A 22,757-nucleotide genomic window follows, 5' to 3' on the forward strand; every position below is an offset into this window, starting at 1 on the left:
GTTATTATTGGTATTGCTTGCACATTGAGGACCTGATTGTCCTGTGCACCAATGGCATGACATCTCCATGTTATGTTATGTTGATGTATATTGTGCACCGCTACCAACAGTTCTAGCCTTAGTGGCGGCAGTGCCCGGGCCTGAAAAAGAACAATTTGGTGCCCTTCCTCCCCACGCCCTGGTCAATTGAGGGGAGTTGGAGGCGCCAAATTATTATTTTCGGTGGTGGGAGAAGGCATCCTTTTGAAATGAAATATGCTCACGGGGGTGGGCGCATTTAACAACAATAGGGTCCTGCAGCACCCTATTAAGATGATTATCTCCCTACTCCCGCACAGGAGCAGGGAGTTAATCACTGGAATATGGCGCTGATGCTTGCATCAGCGCCCTATTCTAATGAAAACCGCCGGTTCCCGCGTCACAGCGGGCAGGTAATTATCTCAATAGGGTGCCAGCACCCTATTGTTGTTAAATGCACCCGCTTCCGCAAGCGCATTTCATTTCAAAAGGATGCTTCACCCACCACGCCAGCTCAGGGTAGCTCTTGAAAGGCTCCCCCGAGCTGTCGCCCTGGGGGGCTAAAGGCACCCCAGGTAGTACCCAGCACCCTGCCCTAAGGCTGGCCCTGGCTACCACCTGAGGGCAGTATCAAGGTGCTTACATGGCTCTGCAAGAGAAGAGGGCAGAGTGTGTTATTGTGGATAGGATGATAGGGTAGGTTCAGAAGCAGGAGGAACTGGCGTGTGTGAGTGTTGTCTTGCGTGTGGGAGTAGTGCCGACCCCAGGTCTGCCAGTGACCTGTGTGAGATTTGTGCACTCCCAGCCTCCACCCCGTCCACCACAAATACCGAACAGCAAGGGGCTCAGTTCTGTTGTTTGGCTGATATCAGTCGAACAACAGAACTGAACCACCTGTTGTTCTTGTAAAGTGTGTTTAAAGGGGCCTTGCCTCCAAGCCCAGTATCATATAAACAGTGATTATTAAAAAATCAAGAATCACGGCGTGATTCTTTAATAGGTGCTGTTTACATGACACTGAACTGGAGGCAATGCGCCCTCTATTTGCAGCACCGTGGGGTGCGCCTTTGTGCAACCACACCCTCTGAGCCCTCCTCAAGCCGGCGCTGTTCAAGAGGCCTGCTTGTTGTAACCGTACGGGTAGGACTCAGTGCCTCGGATGTGTGCTAGTGTTTGTGTTGGGCGTGTGGGCCGTATGATGTTAGGGTGAGGTAGCGGTTGTACGCACTGGTTAGTTGTATCCAGAAGGGGGACCAGAGTCGGGGATGACTGTTAGGTGTTGTGCATTTGTGTAAAAGGATTTATGTATTATGTGCCAGTGTATGTTCCCGCTACGGTTAATTCCAGAATCTCCGAGATTTGGTTGGGTGCAAGCATTAGATTTGTTCTGGGTGTGTCTGTGTGTAGTGTGGCTAGCCCCTAGTCGTGTATAGTGGCGTTGGTTATGTTGGAGGAGCAGGAAAGGGGGGAATTGCTTAGTAAATCGGTTGGTTTGACAGGGCCGCGTCTTCGGTTTGCCCCTTGATTGTACCTTTCAACGTTCTTGTTTGTGGGCGGCCCATGGACCTGCCCGCCTCCTCTCCAAGCATGGCGGCTGACTTCTCCTATGGTTGTAAGATATATATATATACCTGTGTATTGAGCTTCTCGTGGATTAGAGGCCTGCAATAATACGCATGTGTAGATCCATCTTGCCCAGCCACAGACTTTCGGTCCTGTAAACAGCTGATGATGTTGCTTTTCACCGACACAATGCTACTCGAGTGTGGCTCCTGACGGACTGGGAGCGCACGTCGGTTCGACAGGGCCCCGAACCCTGGCCTGCAGGTTGCCCCCAGATCTCCGTCTATTTCTGGAGAGGCGCCCACGTCAGGTGCCGCTGTACCGGTGCTGCGTTACCTGCGGCGGTGTACATGTCACACCAGAGATCAGCTTCCGGCGCACCTGATTGGTCGTGGGGGATGCAGCTCCAGGTTATAGGCTGGCTCACTGCTGCCTGTCACCCGATGCTCTCTGTCGGGTTTTGCTGGAGGCTATAAATGTCTCCAGGGTCGCACCTATCACTGTAGTCGTCTTCCTGTGGTAAGGTGTGCTCTTTGTCCGGTCTGCGCTTCCCCACGGCACCGGTCCATTATTGAAGCAGCGAGCGCGATGGAGTCTCAGGTGCGTCAGAACCTGCACGCGGACTGCGAGGCTGCCATCAACGGCCTCGTGAACATGAAGCTGTACGCCTCGTACACCCTCCTGTCCATGGTGAGTGCACCCCTCCAAGAGCCAGAGCCAATGCACGGCGTGTTGTAGCAGTTCCGTGGTCCACGATGTATGGGGAGGTACACGGGGGCTCTTGCTGCTATGTGACGAGTGGGCGCTTTGCGGGGGTCTTCTGGGAGCTATGCGAGGCTGTGTTGAAATCTGTGTTAGGTTCTGTTGGAACCTGCACTGGTGCTGCCAGAATGACACTACAGGGCGGGCCTGCACTCACACCTATGGGCCTAGAGGAGGTGTTCGCTTCATTGCAATGTTTATTTTTGAGTGCAACAAAGTTTTTCGCTTATCTAGGCTATCTTCATTGCCTTGTAAATAACCGATGTAATATTACCTAACTAAATGGTACTCATTTCTTGGACCTCAAGGGAAAGCCGTGCCTGTGGTGGCTTTTGAGCATTTGCAGGCTGGTTCCCTGGGGCTCGCTGACCTTCTCCACACACAGACACCCCTCAATTGACTTTCAGTCACGGCTGGGCCCAGGTTTACTTGGCGGCTGATCCCATTGAAGCCGATGCAGTTATGAATGGGCAGGTTTTCCTTCGTGACTGCATGCATTCAAGTCTATGGAAGACAAGTGGTGTGATGGGAGGGTATTAATGCGTCCAAGCAGGTGACTTCCTGTAAAAAAAAAAGGGGGGGACGCTGAGAGGTATGTGTGAACCTGCCCCAAGGGAAGCACCCTTGTAATAGGCTCTGCCACTGTCCCCCTTTTTAGTTTGGGCTATTGGGTGGAGCTGAAGCACCACCTACAAGCCGAAACGATTGCACTGGAGTACAGGTAGGAGGGAGAGGCCGTGTGAGGAGGAACACACAGCTCGGGGGGTTGTTTGGTTATTTACCCACCCATTGACTTACCAGTTACCCCATTCCCCCGAGCAAAGGTAATCTCTATGGCCACTCCCAGCCACCCACCATCTGCCCCTCCCCACCCAAAACACACCCTCCTGGGATCTCTCTGAAATCCCTCTATCAAGAGAGAACATCAACATGTAGCCTGTTATTGCTAAACTGTCTGCTGAGAGCTACTGGCTTAATTACAGCTGTAAATGATTGCTGGAGTAATAAAAAGGTCTTAACCAAGTGTGCCATCATCCACTTGATTCATATCTCTTCCATGCACTGCAGTACTGTTAAAAACAAGCAACGACCAAGTCAGCTGTTTTGGCTTGAGGTATTAGAAAGGTATTTTCCAAGTACTGCCATCATATACCCAGGAATCACTATATTGTCCATCTGTTGCGATCTTAAGACCAGGTGGTGCCATTATATCAGTGCCTAAAATGCCCATCCCATACCTGCACAAAAGCCCAAAGTGTTGGCTTTGGCAATGCTTGCTTGCATAGCACTCTGTTGTTTGATGGCTAGGTTTGCACTATATATATCAGATACCAACATACAAAGATACTTGTTTTCTCTGCTGAATAGAAACAGTACTCTGCATGCAAAATTACTGGAGAGTGTGAGAATTCTAAAGATAGTAACGCAGACCACCCACCGACCACCTCTCCCACCAAACTGCGTCATTGACACTCCTGTGTCCTCGCGAGATGCTGACACAGAGCGCTGACATCATGCTATGGGCGCCCTGGCTTTGTTAGCAATGCCCGTTACTCTGCCTGTAAATATAGGACCACAAGTGCCAGAATGCTATATTTTGTGAGCCTAAAGATGAAGACTCAGTGATATTTTCACACCTGGCGTGGGATAACTTGGGATCCTGCCTAATGAGACGCACTACTTACAACACGCAGACCCGCCCCAGAAGAGCCTGTGTGATAAAGTCACAGAACCGTGAGACGGCTGTGGGCATCAATTGGCCCAGTGCAGCAAAAACGGAAATTCAAAAAGCAGAGTCTGCCCGCCGACCCGCACTCACCTGTCAGGTTTAGTTTGGAAACATCTACTTAGAATTCACGCTTCCCTCCTGGGAGTCCATCTTGAGCCCTGAACTGCCTGCTACAAATTGGGGAAGAACAATGCACACCTTTGTAAACAGCGTGGCACCTGAAAAACCGATTAGCAAATTACATCATCCATTGAATTTCAAATAAGGGACCATGCTTGAGCACACACGAGATGGACAATTGCTCTGCCCATGATATGATATGATATGATATGGCATTTATAATGCGCCTAGACACATGTTTCAAGGCACGATGAGGCAAGGGAGGGGGAACAAAAGGGACGACAGACAACGATCTTACTAGGCCAGGTGACATTCAGATCGCGCAAGTGCATGGGAAAGGGGGAAGGGGGGAAGGGAGAAAGGGGAAAAGTGCGAGGGGGAAGGGAGAGTGGAAAGTGCAGTACATGGGATAGTAGAATAAATAAGATAAATAAAAACAGCCAGGTGGTGGCAAGTGCAAGGTAAGTGCAGACATAAGTGCTGGTAGGGGGACTGTAGGGAGACAGAAAACAGTCCCCAGGTGCAGGGGTTGCCAGGGAGGCAGTGCAGGCGTGCAACTGGCGGTGCCTGCACCCGAGATCAGACAGGGTGGCCAGGTAACCAGTGCAGTTTCAGCCAGGAATTCAGCAGTGGAGAGAGGGAGAGAAAGCAGAAGCAAAGAGGAAGGTTTTGAGGTGCTTCCGGAACCGGAGATGGTTCTCCTCAAGTTTAAGGGAGGCAGGACGGCTGTTCCAGAGGGAGGCCCCTGTCGAAGAGACACGACGGCGAGGGTGATGCCCACCCGAGCCATATAGTGGTAGTGTCCTGCTGAAGGTATTTTCCTGTGTACCATACATTGCTGTTTCACTTGCACTGTGCTATAATTGGTTCTTGCAATTTTTGATTATTTTGAAAATTCAGCTTCAATCATTCTTGTGAGGGTAATTGGGGACTACCAGGTCCACAATGCATCGCTTCTTAAAAAAAATATTAATACTTTTAACAGAATTCATTGCCTCATTTGCGCTCCAGTCTTTATGAAAAGAAGTTGGTACTTGAAAAAGATTTTGAAAAAAACGTTTTTATTTTGCACATAGCATCCAAGGATGAGGGTTGTGCCAGGGTCGACTGCCACTGTCGGCGCGGAAAGGAGGCGCTCCACCTCCGGCTGCCCTGAGCACCACGTCATACAGGAACCAGAGAGCTCTTCTTTCTTTCTGGTTCCTGTCTGCATGCAGTGCAGGAGCCAGAGCCCTGAAGTGGCGCTGGGGACTGGCGGACCGAAGCGGCAGCGGAAAATAGGTAAGAAAGTGTAGGATCACTCGCGAGACACAGCAACGTCGAGTTCTCGCGAGATTTCATGCGAGAGGCACAGAAGGCTGCAGGAAGCAGCATCCTCATTTGGAGGGCTAGAGAGCCACGGCAGAAGCAGCTCCCGGAGCTCCTCCTGCACATGGAGCTAGAGACTATAAGAAAGCCCAGGGACTATAAGAAAGCCCAGAGACTATGAGAAAGCCCAGAGACTTGAACATTATAATGCAGTGAAGTTAACTGTGTCCTGTAAATACCTTTACTTATGCTGCCATTGGTTCTCAACAATAAATCAAAGATCACTACACTACTGAAGATCTGATCTGTACACAACATAATTGGTGACGAGGGGCGACGGAAACCCTGCGACCCACCATGCAAGGGGCGATGCCACCCCCGTCTTCCCTGCAACTCCAGGTAGGCCCAACATTCTATGGCCTCAATGGGAACCTTTATTTACAACATATGTGGATGTGCTGTGAGGTGCGGAATACACTGCTGCGAGGCGCAGGGCAATGCTTCCAAATGCATTAGGAGTAGAAGGACAAAGAGTGTTTGCCAGTCTCACAACAGACGCGGTGGCGGGGGAGAATGATGACGTGTACAAGGAAGCTGTAAAGAGGATTGTAAGATGGTTCACCAGCAAAGAAAACACAGTATTGCATAGGATTAGGTTTTATGGTCGTAAACAAGAGGCATCTGAACTCGTGGATGACTACGTCACAAAGCTACGTGAGTTGGCGGCCCTGTGCTACTTTGGGAATACTGCAGAAAGCATGATTTGCAATATGTTGACAATACACAAACATAGCAGGAAGGTGCAGGACAAGTTCATCATGGAGAAAGAACTACAGCTGGACAAAGTTGCTGAAATCGCGAGAGCCATCGAAGAAACAGCGGGCAGACGCAAAGAGTTTGCAGGTAGCTCGGTTACTGCAGAAGTCCAGGCCCTAACGTTTAGTGGGAGGAAAGAGACGTAACCAGCCGAACCCAGTTAAGGAACGAGGGGGAGGAAGGAACCCCTCAAATGTCATAGATGCACCAGCACAAAGCAGTTGGCAAATGACAGGGAATGTCCCGCGAGGGACAAAGAATGCTCTGACTGCAAAAGGATTGGACACTTTGCGATCGCATGCAGGTGGTGCAACAAAAAAGTCAACACTGTACAGGCGGAGGAAGGGGAGGAAGGAGACACGTCATCCGAAGAGGAAGGAAGACTCACTGTCATAATGGTCAACAGCTCGAGGGCCAAGAGAGAAAAGCCCCATTGCATCATCAGAGTGGACTGGATGGAAACAAAAGTGATGGCCAACTCAGGCTCCGATTTAACATTACTGCCCATACACAAGTATAAAGAGATGGTGGGAAGTGATAAAGTAGAAGTACACATCACCAAACACAAGCCCACAGTATTTGGAGGCACCTCAGTAAGATTGTTAGGCTACATCAACAGCTTTGTTGAGTTCCGAGGAAGGGAGACCAGGACCAGAATGTATTTGGCCAGGGAAGGTCCAGCAGTCCTGGGGTGGGACGATGAAGCCAAACTAAAGATTAAGCTGGATTCCAGCACGGAGGATCAAGTATTAGGAGTCAATGCAGGAGGAGGGCTGGTGTTGAAAGAAGACTTCCCCAAGCTGTTTTCTGAAGGGCCGGGAAGAAGTACGTGCATAGGATAATGCTCAAAACCAATGCAGTCCCAGTGAAGCACAAAGTAAGTTCCGTGCCAGCGACGGCTAGAAACATACTAAAGTTGAAACTTGAAAAAAATGGTGAAAAAAGGTACCATCAAAGAAGTGGAAGAATCAGAGTGACTAAGTCGGGCAGTGCTAATGAAAAAAACAGAACTCAGAGGATTTGAGATTATGTATATACCTGTGCAGCCTAAATTTAGAGGTCATCACGGACAGCTATCCCCTCCCCAGTATAAATGAACTCATACTAATATATTGATATAAATAAAATATCAATTCAATTCAATACTAAAGCTGAAGGAGGCCGAGGCATTTTCCAAGCTGGACATGATGGATGCCTATCACCAGATACATTTGCATAAGGAATCAATGCCCCTAACCGCATTCATCACCCCGTTCAGCACCTATTACTTCACCAAGATGTCGTTTGGCCTATCATCAGCATCCTCCACCTTCCAGCGGATGATGGATTTGTTGCTGTGGGATTTGGGATCCGTCTCGTATTTTCAAGATAATATATTAGTCTACGCTGAAGATGAGCACACGCATGACAGAATACTAAGAGACGCCCTCAACAAGTTACAAGAAGCACGGATCAAGCTGAGGTACAACAAGTGAGTGCTGAGAGCCAAGGAAGTCGAATATCTAGGTTACAATATTCCAGTCAGGGGATCAGTCCCAAGCAAAACCTGGTGCAGGCCATCGTCAAAGCCCTGGAACCCACCAATAAGGAAGAGTTAAGATCCTTTTGGGTCTTGCAGAATATTACGCAAAGTTTATTCACAACTTCTCAGAGGTCACCTCACTGTTAAGAGATCTGTTCAAAAAAGGAGATGAGTTTACATGGTGCCAGGCGCAGAAGGAAGCGGTCAGAGCCATAAATGAAAGGATTGTGAAAGTCCCGTGCTTACAGCCATTTAATCCTCAGTGGGACACCATCATCATCACAGATACTGGTGCGTATGGGTTGGGAGCTGTGCTGACTCATAAGAGCGGAGACACAGAACAAGTAGTGGTGTCTGCATCCAAGGCATTCTCCAAAGCCGAAAGAAATTACTCGACAGTGAAAAAGGAGATGTTAGCCTCCGCATGAGCAGTGGAGTACTACAGGACCTACATCTGGGGCACAAAATTGAAGTTGGTCACAGATCATAAACCCTTGATCCACATGTTAAGCCCTGGTGGCACAAAAACATCCATGTCGTGACTAGCGCCCATTGCAGCAAAACTCCGGGAGTACACATTTGTCATAGCGCACATAGCAGGGTGGAAGAATGCCCAAGTGGACTGCCTGTCCAAGCTACCAGGAAACAGTGAGAAGGCAACCACGTTCTTAGAAGATGAATGTGTGGTAGCGTCCATTCAGGATCTGAGAAGTGCAGAATTTCTGGAAATTAGCGTGGGCCATTGGAACGAGGAAGCCTGCAAAGACCTCACAATGGTGAGACTCAGGGAATGGGTCAGGAGAGGGTGGCCCGAGGAAAGAGCCGTCCCAGAAGGCATGAGGCCTTCTGGAAAGCAGCAGAAGAAATATTAGAAGCAGAAGGACTGATCATCAAGGGCGATCAGGTGATTCTGCCAGTGGGCATGAGGAAAGTCATCATGTGTAGCGCCCACTTAGGAAATTTAGGAAACACCATAACATGACGTTGAGTGAGAGAGGCCTACTCGTGCATGGCCATGGACCAAGACATCTGCATGATGATAGACAGATGTCATGAGTGTATAAAGACGAGGCAGGTGCCACTCATACTCACAGAAGTCCTGGAAGGAGTGTGGCAAAAGGTAAAACTAGACTTTATTGGCCCCCTGGAAGCGATGTCTTCCGGGCACCATTACAGAGTTGTCATAGTCGACTATTTGTCAAAGTTGGTGGAAGCCGAATTTGTACCAAATATCACCACATCAACTGTCATAGAACTACTGACAAACGTGTTCCAGAGAGAGGGGCTACCCAAGGACATTGTCACCGACAACAGGGTCCAATTAGTCTCACAAGAAATTGAGACTTTCTTGAAAAAGCACAACATATGACAAATAAAAGCAAAGCTGTACCACCCCCATGCCAGTTGGCTGGTGGAAAGAGAGAATTGGTTCATTAAGGGAGCTATACAGCCGGCCATGGCAGTCGGAATGGATCCCCTGAAAACGGTCAAAGAAGCCGTAGCAGCTCACCGCCTGGCCCTCAACGGCATCACCCAAGTGTCACCCTTCTGCATGCTGAGGGGAAGGAGTGCAGCGTCCACGTTGGTACCACCATGGCTGGCTAGCACGAGGGAAGACGAAGATGTGAATATGGAAGATGTGGTATGGAGGATAAAGAACAACCAGACCCAAATGAAGAAATGGAATGATCAGCAGAGAGCGGCCCAAAGTCGAGAAGTCAGAGAAGGGGACCGGATCAAAATTCGCCTACCGCTTAAAGATCAAGTGGCAGGATTCAAGTTCAGTCGGCCAATTAAGGTAGTACACAGAGGCACCAACCATGTCCGCACCCAAGATGGCCTCATGTGGAACATGGAACAGGTGGCATTCTTTGAGAGGCATCAGTCAGCAGAGAGAGCATGTGAAGAGTCAAGCAGTCAGTCAAGAGCACCATGACCGGGAGGCAGCAGGGGAGACGGAGCTGGAGGCACAGAGGGCACCCCACAGGGAGAGTGAAACCGAGAACGAGCTGACATACGAAGCAATCCACATGCTGGTCGGTGAGGTCGAGAAGGAGGACCGGCCAAGAAGAGAGCACAGAAGACCGGTGAAGTATAATGACTATATTATGAGTTCAAACTTTTTTTGTTTGTGTTATCAAAGGGAGGTATGTAGGACCACTCGCAATACCCGGCAATGACGAGATCATGCCAGATTTCATGCAAGAGGCACGGAAGGCTGTAGGAAGCGGCATAAGCATTCAGAGAGCTAGAGAGCCACTGAGCAGAAGCAGCTCCCGGCGCTCCTCCTGCACGTGGAGCCAGAGACTATAAGAAAGCCCAGAGACTATGAGAAAGCCCAGAGATTTGAACATTATAATGCAGTGAAGTTAAATGTGTCCTGTAAATAACTTTACTTATGCTGCCACTTTTTATCGAAAATAAATCAAAGGTTACAACACTGATGAAGGTCTGATCTTTATACAACAGAACGCTTTTTGTTTGTGTATGTGCAATATGTGTATTATGCATGCGTCTCAGATGCATGTATATGGTGTATGGGTGAGTGACTGGTGGATGAATGGCTATGAATGTGATTGTGTGCGTGAATGTTCTGGGTGGGTGGGTGCCTGTGTGGAGAATGCAGTGTGAGCGAATGTGAGAGAAGGTGTTAGGCAGTGGTCGAAGAGGTGTAAAAAGTAGTGGAGTTGTGGACCTGGAGGGAAAAAAAGGGTGCTGTTGCAGGAGGCGTGCCAAGGAGTGTGGTCAAATCATGTAGTTATAACTTTTGATGTTTTTTGGCGGCCTTTTACTTATAGACAAGTACTATAAGGGTTTGGTAGGTATTCCCTGCCAAAAAATATATAAAGATGGAACTTTCAAGCAATTTAGGGCATGATTCTGGATCAAAAGTGATTTCTTAAGTGTTCACCAAGCTGGGTAGCGATGTAGAGCTGCAGGAAGAAGCAGTGAAAACACTCAGAAAATGTGGAAATGTAGTTGTATCACAGAGTTTTAAAAGCTTATGAAAATCAAAATCATTAATGTAAACAGGGCGGGATCTTTTTTAAAGCATTTAATTTTATGAAAAAAGCAAAACAATGTGATACACACACACGCACACACACACACACACCCGCAACCCCCCCCCCCCACACTCCCGCAGTTGAACGGCATAAAAAAAAAAGAAGCATTGATGTTCCTCCTCCTCTAGTGGCGCTCTTCTTATACACACCAACTGCCAGTACATCACAAGCATTACTTGCAATGTACTTTAATGATACATGTGCGCTCATTACAACGACCACTTTAAAAATCATGTCTTCATAAATTATCATTTTGTCGCTCAAACGGCAGAACCCTTTCCCCTACAGAGGATCTCTGGGGAAAACTTGGTTGTTGGGGACCTCCCTCCCAGAGTCCAGTGACACTTATTCATTCTTTAAACCCTTAAACTGGGCAGGTTGGTTTTTAAAGCTCGGGGGAGCGATGGGTCATAAATAGCTGCTGCGCAGCCCCCCCCCCAACAGCTCTCCTTACTGTACTTCACTGTCACTGCAGCTTCACTCTGTTCCGTCCTTTAGGTTTCATTTTTCTGTATTTCCAGTATCCTCATCGCCAATTGTTGTAAAGCCTCTATGTAGTCACTCAGCTCAGCACTCATACACAGACCTGCTGTGGAGTCTCTGATTGGTCCAGGTAGAGCTTTATTATACAGTGTGTACAGTATGTACACAATCCAGTTACTCTTTGAGTATATACAGTCATGTATGGAACAGGACAGGAAAATTGATGGGTAATAACAGTAAATACAGTGGAGTAGACCCACCGGCCAACTGACACTCATAGAACATTCACTCACAGATCCACACCACATTCCACTGAGCTGCTCAGTCATACATCAACATTCTGCTAGCAAGCACTCCAGGTCAGTGACAAGACAAGACTACAATATAACATTTCTCTAGCACAAGGATGCAGTTCCAAACCTAAACATCAGGGCCTTCAAAGTCTCTTATTTCAGAGGGCCTGATGCAACACAACAAACATTAAAGTTCCTTTCTTCTTAGAAGTTCACATATACAACTTCTCGGTTGATTTTCTACTCTCCCGGGTCGCCCTGCGCCGGGCTCTGACCCACTTTAACACAAAATGTTCAATTGGTCTCCCTCTGCGGGCTCGGACCAAATTTGTCTACTTTCCCAAACTTTCTTTACTTCATCAAAATCGAAGACTTTCAACTTTGCGCAGGATTTTGCTCGACCCGTCGCAGGACCACTTCGATTCCCAATTACTCCTTCTCTACTTGATATAACCTTTTTCTTACCTTCACTTTTGCCACTTCTCAGCTGGATACCTTACAGAGACTTTCGATTGAGCACCCATGTGGTGCCAAACAATTCTGTCAAAGGTATTGTATCTTGCTTTTAAAGTGCAATCACTCATCAGCAGTTCAGCTCTTGCGTCTCTTATCACACATGTTTTAACAATGTTCGTTACAGTGCTCGCCATAAAATGTTGTTGCTTGCAACCTTGGCTTTAACACAGACTGGTCTTGTATCGGTCTCGCCAACTCACCGGCTGTGTTGATTTCACTAATGCTGCTTTGTTCTTGGAGCCAAGCATGGTACCCCTGCTGCTGGTGCTTCCCCCCGCCTTGATTAATGACGCGTGAGGGCCCTGGGTATCTCCGACACACAATGCATGATTCTTCAGCCTGGTTTCCTGATCTAACGCTTTCTATTCCTGAGGTTTCTGAGAAGTAACGGTTCCTTGTCGAAAAGGTCAAGAGAATTTCCCTCCTTGTGATCACCTTCTGTTTTGCCATCTTTCTTCTCTCGTTAAGCTGCCGTCTCGAAATTAATGTTTCCTTGAGTCTTTGCCTCACTCAGTATGTGCTCTCGTGTTCCGACTTTTATACTTGTAGGGAAGTTTAATAAAAGTCAGGTGTGAGTAATTGTCAGTAATTGCCTGACCTCGCCTGACCAATGCATTGGGACATGTCAGGTACACAGCTCGGGTGTTTGTCTGTTTTCTCCCATCTGGGCTGTCCGTGTGAAAGTGTTTATGTTGTAAAGTGTGGGGGTTAGAGTTCCTAAGTATCCTACCTGGTAGGGTGGGGTAAAGATGTTACAGGAAAGGGGATACCGCGTCTCACCATCTGGTGTCCCACTGCTACTCCCCAAAGACCCCTGACCCAGCTGATCCTCCCACACTGGTCTACCCCAGGAACTGGATCCAAAAGCGATGGCCATGTCATGGCCACCTTGATGACCGATCCTCTGGGACTAGAGGGTGAGACACCTTCTGGTTTCTCAAAATACTCACCCATATTTTTGAATTGTCTTCACCATATCACTCCCGGATGATACGGATCCGGGATGCCTCATAGTAAGTCTGAAAAATTGGAAACTCCATACCTCCTTTCCCCTTATGTGCAAGCAGGAGCTTACATGAAATTTGTGGTCTTTTTCCCTTCTACACAAGCTTCGGTAATTTTTTGTAGGTCTACAAAAAAGACCTCGGTATCCACACTGGCAGAGCTTAGAACACTTACAATAATCTGCGAAGGGTTACCATCTTAAGGGCGGCAATATGCCCCATCGAAGAAATTGTTAATGGGTTCCAACTCTGGAGAACTTTTCTGATCGAGGTAAAGCGGGTCAGACATTTTTGGCTGGTACAGTTTTCCAATCATGGGAGTTATGGTCACCCCCAAGTATTTAATTACTTTTTGGGTTCCATAGGAAGGGTGTTGTTTCCTGGGAACTCAGCTTTCTCTGCCCCACAAACCGACAGATTCAGCATTTCTGATTTCCCTACATTATTCTTCAGCCCGGCTACTCTCCTGAATACCCCCAATTCCGCGAGAACTCCTTGAAGAAACCGCCTTGGTTGTGTCAGGGTCATGCGACATGTCATCCTCAAATGCTGCCACCTTGTGATGAGTCAACCCCTAATGGTATGCCCTGTATTTCCGTCGAGGTGCGAATCACCTGTAGCAAGGGTTCTACGTACATAGCGTACACTGACGGAGATAGGGGGCAACCTTGTTTCATCCCCCTTTGCAGTTCTATCCTGTCTGAGAGCAAGCCGTTAATCAACAGCCTGGCTGAGGGATCCTAATAATTCACCTTCACCATTCGGATGAAGTCACCCCACAGACCCATCCTGGTCATGGTATGAAAGAGGAAGGACCATTCCACTCGGTCGAACACCTTCTCAGTATCAAGCTAGAGGAGGATGGTGGGGTTAGCCCTTTTCTGTACTGTCTCCAGCAGATGAGCTACCCGTCTGATATTATCTAAGGTTTGTCGGCCCGAGATAAAACCTGATTGGTTGGAGTAAATTAAGATGGGCAGCCTCGGGTCCAGTCAATTTGCCAATATCTTCATGTATATCCTGGCATTGATGTTTATTAGGGCTATAGGCTGGCAGTGGCGTCGCTAGGGGGAAACCTGGGGGGGCCTGGGCCCCCCCTGTGAAACCCTGTGCCCCCCTTGTGCTCTCCCTATCTAAGACGAGCAGTGACCATGTTCTCCCCCTGCTTTTGTCTGTGCCCCCCTACTTTTGTCTTTGGCCCCCTCTGTGCCCCTCCTAAATTTGATTCCTGGCGACGCCACTGTAGGCTGGTCCTTGGAGGGCTTCGGGAGGAGAAACACCTTTGCCTCCTCCATCGACTGCGTGATCCGCCCTACTGAGCAGAAGTAATTGAAGAGATGTGGAATCAACACTCTGCTAAAAGTTTCATAAAAATCCACTGTGAACCCATCTGGACCTCGAGACTTGTAGACGGGGAGTGCCCAAATTACCTTCTGTATCTCATCCTCTGTGGTTTCGCAGCCCAATTTCTCAACAGCCATCCTCGGGAGGGACACCCTATCCAGGTTTGCCTGCTGCAGTCCTCCTGATGTTCCTGCAATGCATACAGGGCTCTATAAAACTGCACAAACTCAATCTGTATCTCTTCTGTTCACATTGCTCTAATCCCCTACGCATTCTCTATGGTACTGATTGTTTTGGCACCTGATTGTTCGCTTAGATTCTTGGCTAACAGTTTGTCAGCTTTATTGGCGCTCACGTAGTAGCGCTGTCTCACCTTGAGCAATGCCTTCTCAGCTCTTTTGGTGTGGAGCAGATGTAGCTTCCCTGTATGCTTTATGTACCTTCCTTGTCAGGGATTCTATTACCTTCCTCCTCTGTTCCTCCACTTCTTTTTCCAGCTGCTCTTCCAAGTATCTCAGTTGCCCTGCCCTTACCGCTTTTAGTGAAATCAAGTCCCTGCTTATTGTTGCTTTAAATGCATGCATCTCACTCCTCCGGTCTTGGACTCTACATTGTTTTCCTTGAAAAAATTAGCTATCTAGTCCTCAGTTTCACCCCTGAGAACGAGGTCCCGGAATACTTCCACAGGCGCTTTCCATCCACACATTGGTTGCGGCGCTCGTGGCACAAGGAGATCCATGAAACACTGTGTATAGGCACGTTATAAATGCCATATCATATCATATCATGGCCACCGACACGCGGTTGGCTAGTGTCACAGGCCCAACTTTGACAGCCTCTACTCTGTCCCACAGAGATGCAGATACCCAGATATAATCTATTCCATACTGCAATTTGTGAAAAGATGAGAAAAAGTTGAATCTGTGCTCCGGCCCCTTTCTATTCTCTTCACACGTCTTTAAGCCCCAGAGCCACAAATATGCTTTTCAAAGAGCTGAACGCCCATCCCTGCTGGATTCTACCTCCACTTCTGTCCAGTTCCCTGGACAATGCTAAATTCAAATCCCCCATGACTATGATATCCCCTACTGCAAAGCCCTCAAGTACCTAGATTGTCACAGGTTTCCCCCTTTCTCACCTGAGTTCGATGTTTGCTGGAATTCTTGGGAGGAGTCGTCTTGCGTATGGTTCGGGTTTTGTACAACCCCGTACGAGCGTCTTTGGGTTCCAGCATGCGTTCAGAGTTCTACGTCCAGGAACACTTGTAATCTCCGGGAAGTCCAGGAAACGAAGGAGTTGTACTTGGAGGCAGGTACACGGGATCTGGGAATCAAGACATGAAAAGGAGGAAGGGAAGATAAAGGGAGGAAGCGAAGGTCTGGGAACCAGGAATCAAAGAGTTCAGCGAAGGCGAACTACGGAGCACACGTCTAGCCACTGCATGCGGTAGCGTTGAGACGCATGGGGCCGCAGGGCCGTGGCTTCTTTGTAGAACATGCTACGTCTGACGTGGAAGCTGGTAGACAGCCTTCTGTGTTTAACGGCCATGTTGGAAGTACTGCAAAGTGCAAGCCCCGATGTGTCAAGGACCAGGAAGTCCAAAAGGGACGTGCTTGATGGTTCATGACAGCATGCCTCCTCCGAAAACCTGTCCCACCGGGTTTGCCTGGGTGTATGAGATGATACCTTCTGAGTAACCTGGGGGCGTTTAGGTTTGAGATTGGTTCCCAAGTGCGTTCACTAGGAAGTAATCCCTTCCATTCAACCAGGTATTGAAGCTGACCACGTTTGTACCTGGAGTCACATATTCTGGACACTTCATATTCCAATTGGTCATTGACAATTACGGGGTTAGGCCTGAGGGCAGTCTGGGAGGACTGGATATATGGTTTCATTAGGGACGCTTGAAAAACTGGGTGAATCCTCTTCCAGGAGTCTGGTAGTTTGAGTCGGAAGGCCACTAGGTTTATGATTTCTTTTATGGAAAAGGGGCCATAATACCGGGTAGCCAACTTATTCGGTCGTAGATGTCGGGGTAGTAGTTTTGAGGATAGCCAGACCTTATCACCTACTGCGTAGGAGGGTCCTGGTCTTCTTTTGGAGTCCGCATAATGCTTATGAATTCGGGCCCTTTCTAAGTGCTCTTTGGCTTCCTTCTGTACATTGATGAGGGTCTCGATCCAGGAATCAACTGTAGGAACAGGTGTAGGATGTGGAAGGACGGAAGGTAACACCGAAGGGTGAAATCTCTGGTTACAGAAAAAGGGGCTGGTCTTGACAGCCGAGTGATCCGAATTGTTGTAGGCGAACTCAGCCACATGTATTAAGAGTGACCATTCGTCCTGGACCTTGGTAGAGAAGCAACAAAGATATTGTTCTAGGGTTTGATTCACATGTTCAGTAGCCCCATTAGTCTGTGGATGACACCCTGAGGAGAGGGCGCGTTGGATCCCTAGTATCTGACAAAGGTGTTTCCAAAACTGAGAAATGTACTGAGGCCCTCTGTCTGATATGATCTTGGAAGGGAGTCCATGAAGTCGGAACATGTGTTCCAGGAAGATTCCAGCAAGTTCTGAGGAAGATGGTAGTTTATATAAGGGTGTAAAATGAGCCATATGAGTGAATAAATCAATGGTGACCATGATAGTTGTGTACCCCCTGGAAGGTGGCAATTCTACAATGAAGTCCCTAGCGATAATTTCCCAGGGCCTTGTTGGTAGTGTGGGCTGAAGTAGGAGACCCGCCGGTCTTTTGTTATCATGTTTGTTTTGACTGCAGACTGCACAGGCTTGGATGTACAGTTGTACGTCAGTTTTCATTCTTGGCCACCAAAATTCTCTTTGTATTAGACGGAGGGTGTTGGTGATGCCACGATGTCCGGAGTGAAGGGTATCGTGACAGCCGTTTATTATTCTTTGCTGTAGTTTCTGTGTGGGGATGACTAGACCATTATCCTTAAACAGATATCCGTCCTTTGTTCTCAGATTCCAGCGATTCTTCCCTGAAAATTCCTTCCAGAGTTCAGAGGACTGGGTTTGCATCCGAACATCTTCCAGGAGGCTGATTGCTTGAGCTACAAATATCATATGGGGAAACATCTTAAGGAATGATCGGTCTTCAAGAGTATCGTAGTCGGGACGTCGGGATAAGGCGTCAGCAATTATATTCTGTGTTCCAGGGACATGATGGATCTGGAACTGGTACTGGGCAAAGAAGAAGGCCCAACGGCCTTGACGGTTATTTCTACATTCCAGAGCCTGTAAAACCTGAAGATTCTGATGGTCCGTGCGGACCTGGACAGGATATTTTGCTCCTAGAAGTAGATGACGCCACTCTGTGAAGGCTTGACGGATGGCTAACAGTTCCTTTTCCAAAACGGAATAATGGGTTTCGCTGGGAGTTAGTGTCCGTGAAAGATAAGCAATGGGATGTTCCAGATTGTCCTCAAATTCCTGTTTTAGAACTGCTCCAATGGCTTAGTTAGAAGCGTTTGTTTCCACTAGGAAAGGTCGATTGATGTCAGGTTGAGCCAGGATGGGAGCTTGTGTAAACTCTGTCTTTAACCCTTGGAATGCTTCGTCTTGGGCTGTGGTCCAAAGAAAGGGAGTATCTTTTTTCAACAATGCAATGATCGATTGAACTATCTCAGAAAAGGAAGGTATGAATTTCCGGTAAAAGTTAGCAAGTCCCAGGAAATTTTGAATTTGTTTCACGGTAGTCGGAACGGGCCAGGATAGTATGGCTTTTACCTTTGAGTGGTCCATTCCGATTCCTTCTGGGCTAAGGACAAATCCTAGATAGTGAACAGTAGAGACAAGGAAAAGGCACTTCTCGGGTTTAGCCAGGAGCTTGTGTTCACGTAGCTGCTGTAACACTGCCTTAACATGCTCCTCATGCTTAAGAAGGTCCTTAGAGAATATTAAGATATCGTCCAGGTACACTATGACGAAGAGGAACAACATATCTGAAAACACCCGATCCATGAAGCGTTGGAAGACCGCTGGGGCATTTGCAAGTCCGAAGGGCATGACCAAGTACTCAAAGTGACCAAAGGCGGTTTTCCATTCGTCCCCTTCCCTAATACGGATCAGATGGTAGGCTCCTCTGAGATCCTATTTAGTGAAGATTACGGCTCCTCTTAGTGCTTCCAGGATATCTGAGATCAAGGGCAATGGATAACGATCCTTCAGAGTGCACTGATTTAGACCACAATAATCAAGAGAAGGTCTGAGCTCATTAGGATCCTTTTTTGGAAAAAAAACAGTGAGGCTCCAGCTGGAGATTTGGATGGTCGTATGGTGCCATTTTCAAGGTTGGGATCGGACAAGATGAACATCCTTCCAAAGGGAATCACAGCTGAAGGGTCAGTATCAATTGCACAGTCTTCAGGTCTATGAGGAGGTAGGGCTTGAACTATGGCTGAAGAGAACACATCAGCGTATTCCTGATAGGGCCTAGGAACCTGGATGATATTTGAGACTGTGAGCGGGCCTTGCTGGTCTGCAGATGTACCTTCCGAAGGTGTCGGCGCAGAATCCAGGAGTAGGCAATGAGACATGCAATGTTCGGAACCCAGGAACAAGGAACCTGCTGCCCAATTGATGTATGGGTTGTGTCTTTGTAGCCAGGGCATACCCAACACCATTGGGTAATGGGCAGACTTTATGTGTCAAATGTAATCTTCTCTCAATGGTGGTTTATTGAGAGCTCTATTTCCTTGGTTTGAAGAGTTATGGGTCCTGAAGAAAGGGGTCTTCCATCAATTGCTTCTACAGGTTGCATGATATCTCGGGTTTCATATGGAATATGGTGGTTAAATACCCAATCTTGATCTATGAATATCCCCATGGCTCCACAATCCACCAATGCCAAAATGGGGTAGGTTTCCTTCTTGGATGGCGATAGAAAGGCCTGTAAAATCACTAGATTGTTTTGTCCAGGAGAGTTCAAGGATGGAATAGATGTGGAGCAAACATCTCTCTCCCGAAGCCGTGCTCCATCTAGGATCGGGAGCAGGCGTTTCCCGAACGCCGTGGAGGGGCTAAAGGACACTCTCTCACTAGATGTTTGTCTGAGGCACAATACATACATAACCCCGTGTGGATCCTTCGCATCATTTCTTGGGGGGATTTGGGTCCACGGAAAGCCCCTAGTTGCATGGGTTCTGGTTCATTAATAGGGGCAGGAGTATGGTCAGACTTCGAGGAGGTCTCTATAGGAATTTTCTGGAAGGGCATCTTGGTTTTCTTCTTCTCTGCCTTTCTTTCCTGGATACGGAAGCCTATCTGCAGAGCGAGATCCATAAGGGCTTGGAACGAACCTGGGCGAGCCACTCTGGCTAGTTCATCCTTGATGTCTTCATTTAGCCCTCTTCGAAAAAGAGTGAACATACGTTAGCATGTCCTGGGAGCCTTGTTGGAAATCAAGTAGACGTTCCTGGGCACTATAGACCTGCTCTGGGCAGTCAAACATAGTTTTAAGAGCCTGTATGAATCTGTCGTAGTCATCCAGGAGGGCATCTCCGGAATTAACTAAAGGTGTGGTCCAGGTTAATGCATTCCCGGAAAGGTGTGAAATTATAAAGCCCACCTTAGCCCTGGGGGTAGAAAAGTAGTAGGGCTTAAAAGTAAAGTGGACTAAACAGGAGTCAAGGAATCCACAAAGGTTTTTAGCAGACCCATCTTATTTGTCAACAATGCCACCCAACAGTACGCTTTCCTTCGTAGCGGAATCACGGGACAAGACTAATTGTTTTAATGCAGCATTCTCCGCTTTCAAATTTTGTACTTCGGTCGTTAATTCTTGCATGCCGCGCATGAGATCCTGAACAGCCGCCTCCATGTCCGTATTGACTTCAGTTAGTTGGCGTCTCAATCTGTCACAGGTTTACCCCTTTCCCACCTGAGTTCGATGTTTGCTGGAATTCTTGGGAGGAGTCTTCTTGCGTACGGTTCGTGTTTTGTACAACCCCGTACAAGCGTCTTCGGGTTCCAGCGTACATTCAGCGTTCTACGTCCAGGAACACTTGGAATCTCCGGGAAGTCCAGGAAACGAAGGAGGTGTACTCGGAGGCGGGTACACGGGATCCTGAAATCAAGACAGGATAAGGAGGAAGGGAAGATAGAGGGAGGAAGCGAGGGTCCGGGAGCCAGGAATCAAAGAGTTCAGCGAAGGCGAACTACGGAGCACACGTTTAGCCACTGCAAGCGGTAGCGTTGAGACACGCAGGGCCGCGGATGCGTGGCTTCTTTATAGAACGTGCTACGTCTGACGTGGAAGCTGGTAGACAGCGTTCTGTGTTTAACGGCCATGTTGGAAGTACTGCAGAGTGTAAGCCCCGATGTGTCAAGGACCAGGAAGTCCAAAAGGGACGTGCTTGACGGTTCATGACATAGATGTCAGCTTAAGCCTATGGCCCTAGTCCCCCTGGGACCGATGAGATGGGTTACTGCAGCACTGCCAACCAACAAGAGAACCATTTGTCAGTGTTGCCGCCAACAGCAATATGGTGCTGACGCATTGACACGTCATTGAAGGCGTGCCCAGACACCGTCCACAACAAAGGCTGTACTTTCGGGGTAAGCCATGCATCATTACTTTCCTTATTGCTAATTCGCTCTGTTACCTTCTTTCTTGTTGTGCCTTGTTCTCCTTCTGTTGCCTACCTTGAACCTCCTTCATTCGCTCTCCCTGTTTCCACCTTTGCTACCTTGTGCTCCTGCCGGAAATTCCCTGGCTAGCAGCTCCTTTGACCTCCGTCTGCACCGTTCTGAAGGCCTGGAGCCGCCTGTTGCATCTACAAGGTTTTCTACCCCCATTCCCAGGGAGTGTGGGTTCCTTGGATTTGGCCTTTCTGGCAGCCCTCGCAGTCCGTTAAGCTGGAGAGCCCTGGCTGCTAGAGATGGCAGGCCCTTTGTCTTCAGCTCCCGCAAAGCTGTGAAGTCTCAGGTAAGGCAGTCTCCTTAAACCTGAGAAACCAGAGCACATTCACCACCAGCTACCCACCTCTACCACACCATGGAAGCTACTCAGTTTTTCAAAAATGAAGGTGTCATCAAATTATATATACCACCACGGTCAATGTATCAAAATTAACATATTTTAATCATATTTATCTCAAACAATTATACTAAAATTTCATTAAAAAAACATTATGTGCGTTAAACCCGAGGAAATCTTTTATAAAGACCTCCTGTCCTGTATTTGAGCATACACTGAAGCAACTGTGCACTTGCACCCTGGATCGTTTCCGTCACTGGGATATATCTTCCCGCTCTTTTGGTCCTGCTTTCCTCCACCTGGATGTCATTCCCTTCTCTGATGGCCAACAGGATCCCCCTGTTTTTTGTGGATGCCGGTGCGTGGAATGTCAGTGGAAAATGTTTGAGTTTTATCCTGCCTTGGTCTTGTCGCAGCAAGTGAGTTTCCGGTAAGGCTATCACATCAGGCCTTTGGGACTTAAGAGTTCAAGTGTGTTCCTTTTTAGGGGAGAATTCAATCCCCTAACATTTTGTGTCAGCCACTTGAATGTTTGGGATCATACCTGCCTTGCCCAGCTTTCCTTGGGCTACCCTATAACCTCTTTGACCCGTTCGGGGTGCTAAGACCCACCAATCCTTTCCCAATCCCTTTGTAGCTCCCCACCCTCTCGCCCCTCCCCACCCCCTTCTTCAAAGACTCTCTCCTGAACCCCCAAAATATCCTCGTTCCCCCCATCTCCTTCTGTACCCCTCCCTCCCCACTCAACCCTCCCTCTCCATCCCCTCCCCTGGCCAATACCGTCCTCATGGTTAACAAGATAGGATAGGATCGCTCCCTCTGCCATCCCTCCTTCTAGGTTTTCCCTTTGTTTTACCACCACCCTTAAATAGTACAGTCCTCTCTTTCCTGCCGCCCTTTGGTGCCACTTTGAACCCGTGGGCTTCCTTTCTGGTTCTCCACCTCTTCTTCCCGGTGGGGACCCCATAGGACACTATTTTGTCGTTGTCCCTCCAAAGTGGACCACTCCCATGGTCTGTCTCTCCTCTGAGTACCTGGGTGGGGGGCTTTTCCCCTTGACCACCTTGTGGTTCAGTATGCAGCAAGGCACAGCCTTCGACTGCTGATGTTATCCTGTGCTCTGCGCCGTCCCAATTAAGCAGGAGGCCAAAAGGTAAGGTCCATTTGTAGCGGATGTTCTTTCTTGTCAACATCCTCACCACTGGACCATTTGTC

The 22,757-nt window shown here is 48.2% G+C and overlaps 1 protein-coding gene across 1 annotated transcript in view; it reads left to right on the forward strand.

The window, feature by feature from the left end:
- The first annotated feature begins 2,003 nt into the window (after positions 1–2,003).
- The window catches only part of LOC138574266 (ferritin, higher subunit-like), a 110,944-nt gene continuing 90,190 nt past the window's right edge, over positions 2,004–22,757 (forward strand). The window contains exon 1 of the mRNA XM_069649401.1: positions 2,004–2,271. Coding sequence (XP_069505502.1) covers positions 2,170–2,271 — 102 coding nt within the window. The 5' untranslated portion in view covers positions 2,004–2,169. The remainder of the gene's footprint in view (positions 2,272–22,757) is intronic.

Source organism: Ambystoma mexicanum, chromosome 1p, assembly GCF_040938575.1.
Source record: "Ambystoma mexicanum isolate Mex_15411 chromosome 1p, UKY_AmexF1_1, whole genome shotgun sequence".
NCBI classification, from domain to species: Eukaryota; Metazoa; Chordata; class Amphibia; order Caudata; family Ambystomatidae; genus Ambystoma; species Ambystoma mexicanum.